Source organism: Schistocerca cancellata, unplaced genomic scaffold (assembly GCF_023864275.1).
Source record: "Schistocerca cancellata isolate TAMUIC-IGC-003103 unplaced genomic scaffold, iqSchCanc2.1 HiC_scaffold_1147, whole genome shotgun sequence".
Classification (NCBI taxonomy): Eukaryota; Metazoa; Arthropoda; class Insecta; order Orthoptera; family Acrididae; genus Schistocerca; species Schistocerca cancellata.
The window spans coordinates 1,259,626-1,273,094 of NW_026047146.1; the positions used below are offsets into that span (position 1 = coordinate 1,259,626).

Genomic DNA, 13,469 nt, shown 5'->3' on the forward strand with positions numbered 1-13,469 from the left:
GGGATAATCACTTGTTGGGTATTCCACAATGTAATCTCCATTCTAAGCAGGTTACATTGGCTCTGCAGTTACAGGAGTAGGTGCCTGACTTGTGAAGTGGGGTCAGTCAATTTGATTTAGACAAATTAAGAGCAATAGGTGGTGAACAAGATTCTCCCACCAACAGATAACTGCTGGAAGTAGTAGCAATGATACAGGCACCTTTAAGGACCAGGGGGGAATTCATTTGGGAAATGACCTTACAAATAATGTTACTACTTCAAGCTATAATGTAACTTTCAATTTAGAATTTAAAGGCAGTTGAAATCCATCCAAATTTACACTTCATGCTGACACTTTGGCCATCTCAAATAATGTTGTTGTTCAGGCATTGTACCCCCTGTGTTAAGCCGTGTTTTTAGTCGAATTTTACACAAAAGTGCAACATTGAGGGAGCTATGGAAATCAATTATTGGGCTGACATTGTCACCTCATATTAAGAGGCTGCTCAAGCTTAAACATTTTTGGCAAGTGCAGTTTCCTCATGAACCTTAACCTACGTACATAGATGAATGCCTACAGCTATTCCATCCTTGGAATTGCAAGTCACAGAGATACAAATAATCAATAATATATTAGAGAAAATGCAGCCAAAGGACTGTTCACTGATTACCTTTGCTACCGCAGACCAGCAGTAATGGGGGTTTAAGTGTCATTATCAGGATGGGGATCAAGATTCCAGGCAATTTAAAAGGGGACCACCCATAAGGAACAAGTGTAGGATGTTTTTTGGTGTAACAAAGAAGGGAATTTTGTGTGATAATGTCTGGTTCCATGGAAGGAGAGTCAAACCAGCTGACATCACAAGGAATGGAAGAGGCATGATAGTGTCCTACTGCCAAAGTGCTGTCTCTGTGCCAAGTACAAGGCAGGGGAACCCCTGACTTATCTTTGGGCACAACTTAACCAGGAACCAGTGTGTACCCTCCTCGACTCTGGCAGTTCAGTTTCTTGTTCCAATTATCTGTGGTATTTGGAGTTCTGCCATATCTGTGAACTGTCTCATTTGCATCTGTCCTCCCAATGCCGAGCTGTCACTGGGCAGATGCAGCCTCTGATTGGCAAAACTGAGTGTTGCAAAATTTTCTTGGCCTCTAAAGTGGATAGTACTTAAAAAACTTTCAGTGAACTCAATTTTGGGGTGTGTTTTTGTATGTGGTAGTAGGTTGGTGTTATATTGTCAAGGCAAGGTTGTTTATTTTAAATTTAACCGAGCTGAAAAATTCACATTGTGCTCCTGTCAGGAATTCATAATGTGTTACTGCAATGTTCGCCATTTGAGCTGAGACACCTTGGTCCAGTAGAGCAGTGAAGCAGGTTCTGGAAGTTCTTGACTGGTTACTACAGATGTTAAATAACAAACTTAACGTGACCAATAAAATCCAGTACAAGATTCACTTTACAAATGACATTCCAGAGAGACAGGATCTTTACAGGCTTTCTCTATCAAAGATGAAATATATATGTGCTTTGATTAATAATATGTTGTTCGATGGAGTCATCGGGCCCTCAACCTCAGCCTATGCTCCTCCCATATTCTCAGTGTCTATGGGCAGCAGTGGGGTGTTTCATCCAGTCGTGGGCTATCATGCGGTTAATGAGAAGGTAGTTTTGGAATTTGTGCCACTTCCCAATCTGCATAATTCTTTTACTTTGTTCAGTCGGGCTCAGTATTTTACTGTCCTGGATCTCAATTTCGCATATTATCATATCATGTTAACAGAGGGTTCCAAGCATACTACTGCATTCTGGATAGATTGGAACCTCCACGATTATAATAGGGTGTCATTTGGCTTGTCAATGGGAGTTGCCATTATGTCTTGCCTTCTAGATTGTGTTATCGGTGATTTTGCATTCAAGTGTGTGTATAATTAGCTAGATGGCATGGTTATTTACAGTTCTAGTCTGTCTGAACACCTGCAACATCTTAAGGAAGTCCTAGTTTACCAGAGGGATGTGGGACTTTCTGTGAAACCATCTAAAATGACACTGGCACATAGGTTTCACTCTTAGGACACCTTAGTTCCACTGATTGCATTAGAATTGACCAGGAGCATACTAGTGATTTGTGAAAATTTCCAGCTCCTAGAAATAAGAAAGGTGTGGCACGATTCAAAGGCATGACAATTTTTTTTTTAAATTTTGTGCCCATTTTCACTAAATTAATGGGATGCCTTAACAATTTCAGCAATTTCAAAGGGATGAAAGTCATATGGAATCTTCTTAAGTCATTAAGGTGGCGCTTAGCAACCCACTAGTATTAGCCATACCCAATTTTGAGCTCCTGTTCTTCTTGCAGACAGACACCTAATTCTTCTGGAGTAGAAAGTGGCAGCTGTTCTCCTGCAGGAACAGAATGGGAGGGGACGTGTTGCGAGTTGATGCCCTATAGCCTATGCATCTTGGAAACTTTCACCTGCAGGGATGGAATATTCTATGTATGAATGGGAAGTCTTGGCTGTTTTGTTTGCCCTTGAGAAGTTCAGAATGTATTTGGAACACCAGGAATTTTGTTTAGAGACTGACAATTAAGTTCTTAGTTAGGTTTTGGCTCATTATTTCCATAACACCCTCTTAGGCAGTCATTTGGGCATTTATAAAACTGTTGACACGATCAGACAATACGTCACCTGGTCTTCCCCGTATAAGGATGTCCAGAGGTTGGTGGGGGAGTGTGAGAGCCATAAGAGAGCTAAGATCAACCCAAATCTCCTCAATGGGCTTTTAGAGTCTATCCATTAGGAATGCCTGATGCATTAATTTCTTATTGATTATGTAGGTCTGCTTCCTCATGTGTGTGGGGGTATTAGTCACCCATTAGTTATCATGGATGACTTTTCTCATTTTTTGACTCTTTCCGAGCAGAGGAGTAACCATCCTGTTAGCTATCCAGCATGTGTTACAATTTTTTTCTGTTTACAGGCCACCCAGGATGCTTGTTAGCTTTTGTTTCCCAGCTATTCATGACATTCTGCTTTGACGATGAAATTAAGGTTGTGACCACAAATCCTTATTACCAGCATACTTTGCTGACCAGGTGAACTGCAAGTTGAAGGCTGTGCTTATCTTTCACAACAAGGCTCAGACGAAGTGGGACATGTCACAACCATGTCTCAATTTTGTCTTTCACACTGCACAACCCAAGTCTCTGGAGGCTGCTCCAGTATCCCTTGTGCTAGAACATCCAATCAATTCTCCTCTTGTTAACCTGTGGTCAATCAATGATTTGCTTCCAGAACAAGTCACCCTAGCAATAACAAAGCACAACTGGAGCCAGGCTAGGCATAATACCAAAATTGCACATTACAGACTAGCCATTTGCTACAATCAGGGAACAGAGTGTTAGTTTTAAACCCTAATATTGCTCAAAAAGGGGAGTTAGAGTGCCAGCAGCAAGCTAGCTCCTCAGTTCTTGGGACCCTATGAGATTGTCAGGGTGGTGAGCCTGGCAAAGCTCCTGGTTCTGAATGTATGCACCAGTAAAGCCTTATGCATGCACACTACACAGCCCAAGGAGAGTCAGATGTAAAGGGCTCCTGAATGGTGAGGAAGGGGGAATTTGGTTTGGTGGGGGAGGCTGAGCCATAGTGGGCTCCCTCTTTGAATTCCAGCCCCATGTGCTTGGCAGATGTCACTTCTCACAGCTTGGGGCTCATGGTGCCAGTGGGCATTGTGGAGCCACAATGGGTGTAGAGGAACAGCAGTGGATCTCACGAGCAGTTGGTGTCTTGAAGCTGGACTGGAGTGTGAGCTATGCAGGGCTCATGGGCAGCACGTGGTGTCTGGTCGAACTTTGTGCCACTTTCATTATCACCAGCACTACAATAAAACAATCTTCTTTCAATAATGGTAACTGCCATAGTCTGATCAGCTCATACATTATTATCACTCATTTGAAAGCTGGTGTTGTCCACCTCTGGCACAGATAACGGCAGGGAGACATTGTGGCACAGAAGCAATGGGGGATCACTGAAGGAAGTTGCCACCATATCTATACACTCATGTCACCTCATTCCCATAAATTCTGAAAGGGGGGATGGTCTCTGATGTTATGTTAAATCATATCCCAGATGTCTTCAACCAGGTTCACAGTTGGTGAGTTGAGTGGCCATCACATCAATTGGAACTCACCACTGTGTTCCTCAAACCATTCTATCACACTCATGGCCTTGGGAAATGGTGCATTATTTTGATGAAAAATGCCACTGCCAGTGGGAAATATGCTCGTCGTGAAGGGGTGGACCTAACATGAACCATGGACCTTGCCACTGGTAGGGAGGCTTGTGTGCCTCAGCAAAACAGATAGCCATTCTGTTGGTGCAACCCCAATGGAGGGGTATCTGCTGAGGGGCCAAACAAACATGTGGTCCCTGAAGAGGGGCAACAGTCTTTTCAGTAGTTGCAAGGGCAAGTCGGGACGAATGACTGATCTGCCCCTGTAACATTAACCAAAACAGCCTTGCTCTGCTGGTACTGCGAACAGATGAAAGCAAGGGGAAAAAATAGCCATAATTTTTCCTGAGGGTATACAGATTTACTGTGTGGTTAAATGATGATGGCATCCTCTTGGGTAAAATATTCCAGACATACAATAGTCCCCCATTCAGAACTGTAGGCGGGGGTAGCTCAGGACAATGTCATAATCAGGAGAAATGAAACTGGCGTTCTACGTATTGGAACATGGAATGTCAGATCCCTTAATTGGGCAGGTAGGTTAGAAAATTTAAAAAGGGAAATGGATGGGTTAAAGTTAGATATAGTGGGAATTAGTGAAGTTCGGTGGCAGGAGGAACAAGACTTCTGGTCATATGAATACTGGATTACAAATACAAAATCAAAAAGGGGTAATGGAGGAGTAGGTTTAATAATGAATAAAAATAGGAGTGCAGGTAAGCTACTACAAACAGCATAGTGAACGCACTGTTGTAGCCAAGATACACACGAAGCCCACACCTACCACAGTAGTACAAGTTTATACGCCAACTAGCTCCACAGATAAAGAAAACATTGAAGAAAAAAAAAAAAAAAAAAAAAAAACGAAGGATGAGATGAAATAAATTATTCAGATAGTGAAGGGAGATGAAAATTTAATAGTCATGCGGGAGTGTAATTTGATACTAGGAAAAGGAAGAGAAGGAAATGTAGTAGGTGAATATGGAATGTGGGTAAGGAATGAAAGAGGAAGCCGCCTGGTAGAATTTTGCATATCATCATTGTTAAGGTAGAAATTTAAGGAGATGAGATCTGGATAATCTGAAAGAAGTAGGGGTTGTAGGGAGTTTGAGAGAGCAACAGGGATCAATTGTCAAGAACAGGGGAAATGGATACAGTAGAAGATGGATGGGTAGCTTTGAGAGATGAAACACCGAAGGCAGCAGAGGATCAACTAGGTTAAAAGCCGAGGGCTAATAGAAATTATTGGGTAACAGAAGAGATATTAAATTTAATTGATGAAAGGAGAAAATATAAAAAAGCAGTAAATGAAGCAGGCAAAACGGAATACAAACATCTCAAAAATGTGATCGACAGAAAGTGCAAAATGGCTAAGCAGGGATGGCTACAGGACAAATTTAAGGATGTAGAGGCATATATGACTAGGGGTAAGATAGATACTGCCTACTGGAATACTAAAGAAGCCTTTGGAGAAAAAAGAACCACCAGTAAGAATATCAAGAGCTCTGATGGAAAACCAGTTCCAAGAGAAGAAGGGAAGGCAAAAAGGTGGAAGAAGTATATAGAGGGTCTATATAAGGGCAATGTACTTGCAGGCAATATTACTGAAATGGAATAGGGCGTAGATGAAGATGAAATTGGTGATATGATACTGCGTAAAAAATTTGATAGATCACTGAAAGACCTATGTCAAACCAAAGCCCTGGGAGTAGACAACACCCATTAGGACTACTGATAGCCTTGGAAGAGCCACCCATGACAAAACTCTACCATCTAGGAAGCAAGAGGTGTGAAACAGGCAAAATACCCTCAGACTTCAAGAAGAATATAATAATTGCAATCAAAAAGAAAGCAAGTCTTGACAGATGTGAAAATTACCGAACTATCAGTTTAATAAGTCATGGCTGCAAAATACTAACATGAACTCTTTACAGATGAAAGGAAAGACTGGTAGAAGCCGACCTCTGGGAAGATTAGTTTGGATTCCATAGAAATGTTGGAACATGTGAGGCAATATCTTACAAGGTGGATTAAGGAAAGGCAAACCTACATTTCTAGCATTTGTAGACTTAGAGAAAGCTTTTGACAATCTTGAATGGAATACTCTCGTTCAAATTCTGAAGGTGGCAGTCATCAAATAAAGGGAGCAGAAGACTATTTACAATTTGTACAGAAACCAAATGGCATTTATAAGAGTCGAGGGGCATGAAAGGTAAGCAGTGGTTGGGAAGAGAGTGAGACAGGGTTGTAGCCTATCTCTGATGATGTTCAATCTGTATACTGAGCAAGCAGTAAAGGAAACAAAAGAAAAATTCGCAGTAGGTATTAAAATCCATGGAGAAGAAATATAAACTTTGAGGTTCGCCAATGACATTGTAATTTTGTCAGAGACAGCAAATGACTTGGAAGAGCAGTTCAACGGAATGGACAGTGTCGTGGAACGAGGATATAAGATGAACATTAACAAAAGCAAAACGAGGATAATGGAATGTAGTCAAATTACGTCGGGTGATGCTGAGGGAATTAGATTAGGAAATGAGACACTTAAAGTAGTAGATGGGTTTTGCTATTTGGGGAGCAGATGATATAAAATGTAGACTGGCAATGGCATGGAAAGCATTTCTGAAGGAGGGAAATTTGTTAACATCTAGCATAGGTTTAAGTGTCAGGAAGTATTTTCTGAAAGTGTTTGTATTGAGTGTAGCCATGTATGGAAGTGAAACATGGACAACAAACAATTTAGACATGGAGAAAATAGAAGCTTTTGAAATGTGGTGCTACAGGAGAATGCTCACGATTAGATAGGTAGATCACGTAACTCATGAGGAGGTACTGAATAGAATTGGGGAGAAGAGGAATTTGTGGCACAACTTGACTAGAAGAAGGGATCAGTTGGTAGAACATGTTCTGAGGCATCAAGAGACCATCAATTTAGTACTGGAGGGAAGTGCGGAAAGTAAAAATCATAGGGGGAGACCAAGTCATGAATGCACTAAACAGATACAGGAGGATGTAGGTTGCAGTAGTTACTTGGAGATAAAGAAACTTTAACAGGATAGAGTAGCATGGAGAGCTGCATCAAGCCAACCTTGAGACTGAAGATCACAACAGCAGAAGGGGTGGATGTGGTTTGCAACCAGTTTACAATACTCCTTTTCTGACATAGTGTTTCACACAAGCTCCACTGGACCCATGGATGCCCACATGGATGTTTCCCAGAGTATAATGGAGGCCCTGCCAGTACCCGAGTCAAGAAGCTGTTCCCATTGTGAGTGACAGAAATGCACCCTCCCAAAGGCATGATGAAGAAGGTATCACGATTCATCACACCAGGCAATGCTCTGTCATTGTGCCGAACATCCAGTATTAATAGTTACATGCCTATTTCAGTTGTAATTGTCGATGTTATGGCGTTAACACTGGCACATTCATGGGCCATCAGATGCACAGACCCATCAGTAGGAGTGTTTGGAGCATTATGCATTCAGACACACTTTTACTCTGCCCTGCATTGAAGTCTGATGTTAGTTACACCACACTTCGTTGCCTGTCTTGCTTTACCAGTTTGCCCAGCCTATGATGTCTACCATCTGTCATGAGGGGTGCTTGCCCAATCCCACAACGTCTGGACATGGTTTCACCTTTGTTTCGCCATGTGTTGAAGACAACCGCCACAGCACTCCTCAAACACCCAACAAGTTGTGCAGTTTCCAAACTGCTCAACTGCTCATGCCAAGCCTTACGGCCACCAGAATCTGCTCTCAGTCAAATTCAGATTGTGTGCATTCCCCATTCTACACATGTACAGCACGCTCACTGACACTTCATGCACCATGCGTGTGTGCCTGACTAGCAGACAAGGTGAAGTGCTATGGCCTCGATGAGTTTATATCAACAGCAGATCAGTGATCATAATGTTTTGGCTGATGTGTATAAGGATATAGTATTATCACTTCCAAACAAATGCTGTGCAATGCCAAGGGAACCATTCCACAACATTCAAGGCAATTGTCAAATGCATCAATTTATTACAAGTGTGTACTGGAAAACAATGTCTCCAAAATTTTTATTCTGTTCTTAATATCAGTGAAGTATGACTTGTCATGCGTATTACTCTGTCGATGTTTCCCACTTTGCTGACACAATATGCAGCACCCTCCTGCTGGAGAGTTCTGAACTGCAGTGTGTAACATGGGTGTGTGTTACTTAACCACGTTGGCCCATGAGAAAACCCTCAGTAAACAGGGTATATTTCAAATAGTTCATACACACATGGAGCACCCTCTCCTTCAGCATGACAATGCCAGACCATACACAAGTGTTTTTGCACTTGCAATAGTCTGATACCTTTGATTCATTATTATTGATCATCATCCATAATGTCCCAGCTTGACCCAATGAATTTTCAGCTGTTTACAAAACTTAAGGAACACCTTCAAGGATGATAGTGATGAATTGGTGTGAGCAGAGGTGATGCTGGGGTTCTGCCAACAAAGTCAAACATTCAACAGGGATGACATCAACAACCTCATGTGTCTCATTGGGAGAAAGGTGTTCAGTGCCATGGTGACTATGTTTGAAGTAAATATATAAACATGAAGAACAAAGATGTAAAATGTTAGTAAGGTTTGTTTCGACTAAAATGCTTCAATAAATTGCAAATAAAAATTTTGAGCCATTACTTTCTAGCAAGTCCTCATGCCCAAAATATACACCAATAAAAATTAAGTATTAATTAATTTGACAAAGAAGGTGGCTTTCATTTGATATAATGTCTACATGCATCTCTTAAGGTCACAGGGAAATTCAACTAACATAGTACATAATGTAAGAGAAAACTTCTTGTGGGTGTAAGTTACATTCTGGGCACCATTTGGATTTTTTGGTAAACATTAGGCTGTGCTACTGGTCAATTTGTTACCACATCCTTGATTTGGTTTTCATATTTCTTGGCTTTGTCAGCTCACAGCCACACTGCCACCTTTCAACCTAGGCAGGGCCTTGAATTACAATATGGATCAGTCTCTCACCGCAACATATATTTCAAGGGGGGTTGGGATCTATCACCACATTTTAACCATGTAGCTTTTGAATAGTTCTCACATTCAGGTGCAAGGTCAATGACTGTTCAAACTGCTTTTCATTCACACACTATGTGTTGTGCATAGATATTCTATATGCTAAACTATCATTACATCAGGGGTCAAAGGCAAAGCCTGAACTATGTTGGGTCTAACCACTCTTTTGCTGTGTTTAATAAAATGTAGTATATTTACTTTCCTATCATTTCCTCACAGTGATGGTTTAGGATTACTGTTGTGATACTGCCTGTCAAATGAATTGCAAGCTGTTCACATAGTTTGTATAAACTATAATGAAGCACTCACGTATATTCAAATGCAAATGCAGCATTAGTGCTTTCACAGTACTTCTGCAGTTGCACCCAAAATGGGTATCAAAACAGATAGTTACAAGTAGTTTGTGTGATTGTGTCAGGATCCTCAGTTCTGATTGTCAGAATAAAAATACTAGTGGCATGAAGTGAATCTGTTTGCCTGCTGAAGCTGAATACCCTACAAATGGTTGCACTGCACATCCTGGTAATTTTACAAACAATATGTGTAACAATGTGTAGCAAATGAAGAAAGTTGTTATGAACAAACCTGTCAGTATTTAATGTATAACTCCATGGCTTCATCAAAACTTTGTTGCTGAAACACAAATTAATTCTGCACCTGTCTGAAATTTATATTTACTGCTGACAGTTCTACTTCCACTTTATTCACATATTCAAAGTCAACACCTGATGTTAATAGTACTCCCAATGTACTTCTCAGATTATTGACCATGCGAATGTCACTTCAACATTATTTACAATTAATTTATTTTACATCATCAATAAATAAATTACAACTCTCATTCCATAGCACGATACACTGCATTAACACGACACATGCATTACCTGCACCCATACCATTTATACATTTAATGGCACTGCTAACATTCAGTATGACAATAGTTATTCTCAAGTTGCACATTAAGGTTGTCATTTACAAGAAGTGTATCAGAGCAGAATATACCCACTTTATGGCAACCACTTCATCAGTATAATTGGGTTGTGCATTGAAGGTTTCCATGTTTACTGAACATTACATTGAAACTCTTGCTCAGTTCTATGTGGGGTTTAATATAAGGCTAATTTCAATGCACTGTGCAAAATGTTATATTTAAGACTGAGAGTTCATCAGCTTTTTAGTAAACAGTATTACTCATGTTTCCAGCAATATGACATCAATTGTATGTATTCACACATGATACTGCACACAGAAAAAAATGAGACACTTATAAGAAATACAAATAAGCCACTTACCATAGAGCATAACTCAGTTTGTACTTCATCCGTTTCCTCTTTTTTTATCCATATAGTTGGTTCCTGGAACATGGCTTCAGTTCTACAATCTGAAAAAAAAGCAATCAGATAAGAACAGCTGTACACTGTTTCCATTGTTACTATGAGGTGTAACTCAAAGGCAGTATTTTCACTCATCTACTGGGTGCAGTAAATGGGTGATTACACAGGAAACTGATTCAAAGTGGCTGAGGAAAAGAGTGTTCAGTGATATAAACTCATTTACATTTCTCAGGTCATGAAGGGTGAGAACAATAATAAAATTATATGCACTGGAAACGGAGAAGTTACAGTCACTACTGCTCCTTTGTAACACTTTATAGATATTGTCCTATTGTGACCACTATGGAAAATATGTCTTTTTTTGTGCATGCACTAACTTCAGCATTACAAACAATCAAAGCAATCAATAGATTGCAGTGATATTACTTAATAACACCAAATATTTCATTCTACACTGTTTGTTGTGTTATTTACAGTCTGATAGGGACATGAAGAAAATCCAGACGTATGGATTGTTTGCTTATCAGTGAATATGCAATTTCAACATAGGTATTACTGAAACTTTCTTTATCTGAATTCATTTACAGTTCTACACTCAATTCACAGTAAACATCATCATTTTGGCATCTATACCTGCTATTAAAGAAAACCATATACCTGTACTGTAGATTGCACACTGCAATGTGGAAGTTCTTACTCTTGATTACCATAAAGATTAAACATTGGTGAGCTTTTTCTTACAACACTGATTTCCAGAAACATCTTTCTACTAACTGTAACTATGACGAATGATCTATTGAGTTCTCATGACATGTAATGCTTTTTGTTAGAGAAATTACAGTTAATTTGTGCCTCGTATTTCGCCAGTTCCTAAATAATGTTACAGTATTCTTATACAGAACTCCAATTAAAGGCCACACACTACAACAAACTGGTATTTACACATGATTAGGCGAATACTAACGACACGAATAATCAAAGCACAGCGAAAATTAGCACAATGCAACAGACTTAATATCTTCTACAGCCTTTCCTTGCATGTGAACATACTCAAACCATGAAATGATGTAGTAGCTGTGGGCACTTGAAGAAATGCTTACATTCGCCCTACCATCTGGAGCCGCTATAAGTCTATATCAGATAACAGCAAATTATGTTTGTGAAGATAATTGCATCTAAGTAAGTCACCATAACCGTATTAACATAGTGAATGTTTGAACTTCACTGTCCGCCTTTTCTCGTCAGTCCCGAAGTACATTACGGAGATCACTGCAAAGACAAACTGCTCCTAACAACAGGTCACAATCTCAGCCGTTTCTTTTGCGAAGATACACGAAGCGATTTTACCGAACAGATTAAAAACAGAAATCACTATTAACTCAGGTATTTGGTTGCCATGAACATAACCTAAAAATTACAACATTCACAGACCGTCTGAAAATGTCACCAAGCACACTACAGGTGATATGATCACAATTAAAGACATGTAAATGTACCCACTAAAAATTTTAAAACGAGTCAGCAACCTCAAAAATAACTACCACAGCGTCACAACATATTCGCGGATAATCCACTCATCAAACTCTTGTTTACTGTTTATAAACGCCTATAAATTACCTGGAGAATGTCACACACAAATTTTCGCAAAACAACATTTTAGCTGATTACACACACCAACGAACTAAACCAAAGAGCTTGCAACAAGACAAAGCACTATGCCGTGCGCTATGAAAAAGCATATGGAATAAAAGAAAAGATAAAATTCGAAAATTAAATTCCATAGGATATTCTATCCCTTTGGTAAATCATTGTCACAATTTTCGTACAACAACCAGATAATTTTAAATAATTATTGAAGGAATGCGTTTGAAAATTTCTTGGAACTTTAAATCTTCACTCTACTGTGTGGGAAGCACTTGATGTGAACAGGGACACCACATCGTTGTAATTTTCCTTTGTTACATGCAGGACCGGCATGTACAAGGTGCTTGACAGTGATAGCTTGTTGATTTTTTTTTGTCTTCTTGTTAAAGTTATGAGCTCTAAACTCTCCGTCAAAGTTTTCTTTAAATCACATAACAAATGGACGCTGTTTTATGACATTCTCATTCGAAGAAGGAAGGAAGATTAGATTTAACGACCCATCGACATCCAGGTCATTAGAGTCAGTGCACAAGTTCGGACTGTGTTAAGGACGGGGTAGGAAATGGGCCGTACCGTTTAAAATGAAATGTCCAGTCTTTTGCATGGAGCGATTTAGGGAAATCACGGAAAACCTAAATCTCTATGGTCAGATACTGGTTTGAACCATCGTTCTACCAATTGCAAGTCCAGTGTGCTAACCACTGCACCACCTCACTCGGTTTAGCCATCTGACTGGTTTCCTGTTAACATCTTTCGTAACAGCAACATAGCGAATCAGATGATACTGCCAACTGATAATCTTCTCATGGGTTGTTTCACGAACAATATAAGGTTTGTCACCCCCTTTTTGTCGCATATTCAGCAATAGTATTCCAGTCAGCAGGCCAGTTCACTTTTACCAACTTTTTTAAAATTCTCTAGTGACTACCAAATGCAATGAGATACATTCCATTGCACTGTGATGAATAAACATGAATTTCAAGTCAATGTATTCTAGGTTAGATTTTCCAGTGTTTGATTAATTCTAGGTTAGATATTTCCTGAATAGTGGATGGAGCACATTGCAACAACAAATTTGTTTAGGTTCTGTCCTGTACAACAATCGCTAAAATAAGCTTCATCATAGCAGGTAGAGACTTCAAAATCAATATAAACAGCTTGCTGTCTCACATCTTCCTCGTTTTCCCTCTATTTCCGAGCA

At 39.8% G+C, this 13,469-nt stretch overlaps 1 protein-coding gene across 6 annotated transcripts in view; it reads right to left on the reverse strand.

Annotated features, from left to right (window-relative positions):
- The window catches only part of LOC126159803 (zinc finger protein 729-like), a 119,180-nt gene extending 106,835 nt beyond the window's left edge, over positions 1-12,345 (reverse strand). For 5 of the 6 annotated variants that reach the window (XM_049916591.1, XM_049916597.1, XM_049916595.1 and 2 more), the window contains exons 1-2: positions 12,242-12,345; positions 10,583-10,671 (exon numbers count right to left, since the gene is read on the reverse strand). In XM_049916591.1, coding sequence (XP_049772548.1) covers positions 10,583-10,654 — 72 coding nt within the window. In that variant the 5' untranslated portion in view covers positions 10,655-10,671; positions 12,242-12,345. Of the gene's footprint in view, positions 1-10,582; positions 10,672-11,281; positions 11,737-12,241 lie in introns of those variants that run through there. The other variant, XM_049916592.1, reaches the window with a different exon arrangement.
- Positions 12,346-13,469: the final 1,124 nt, after the last annotated feature.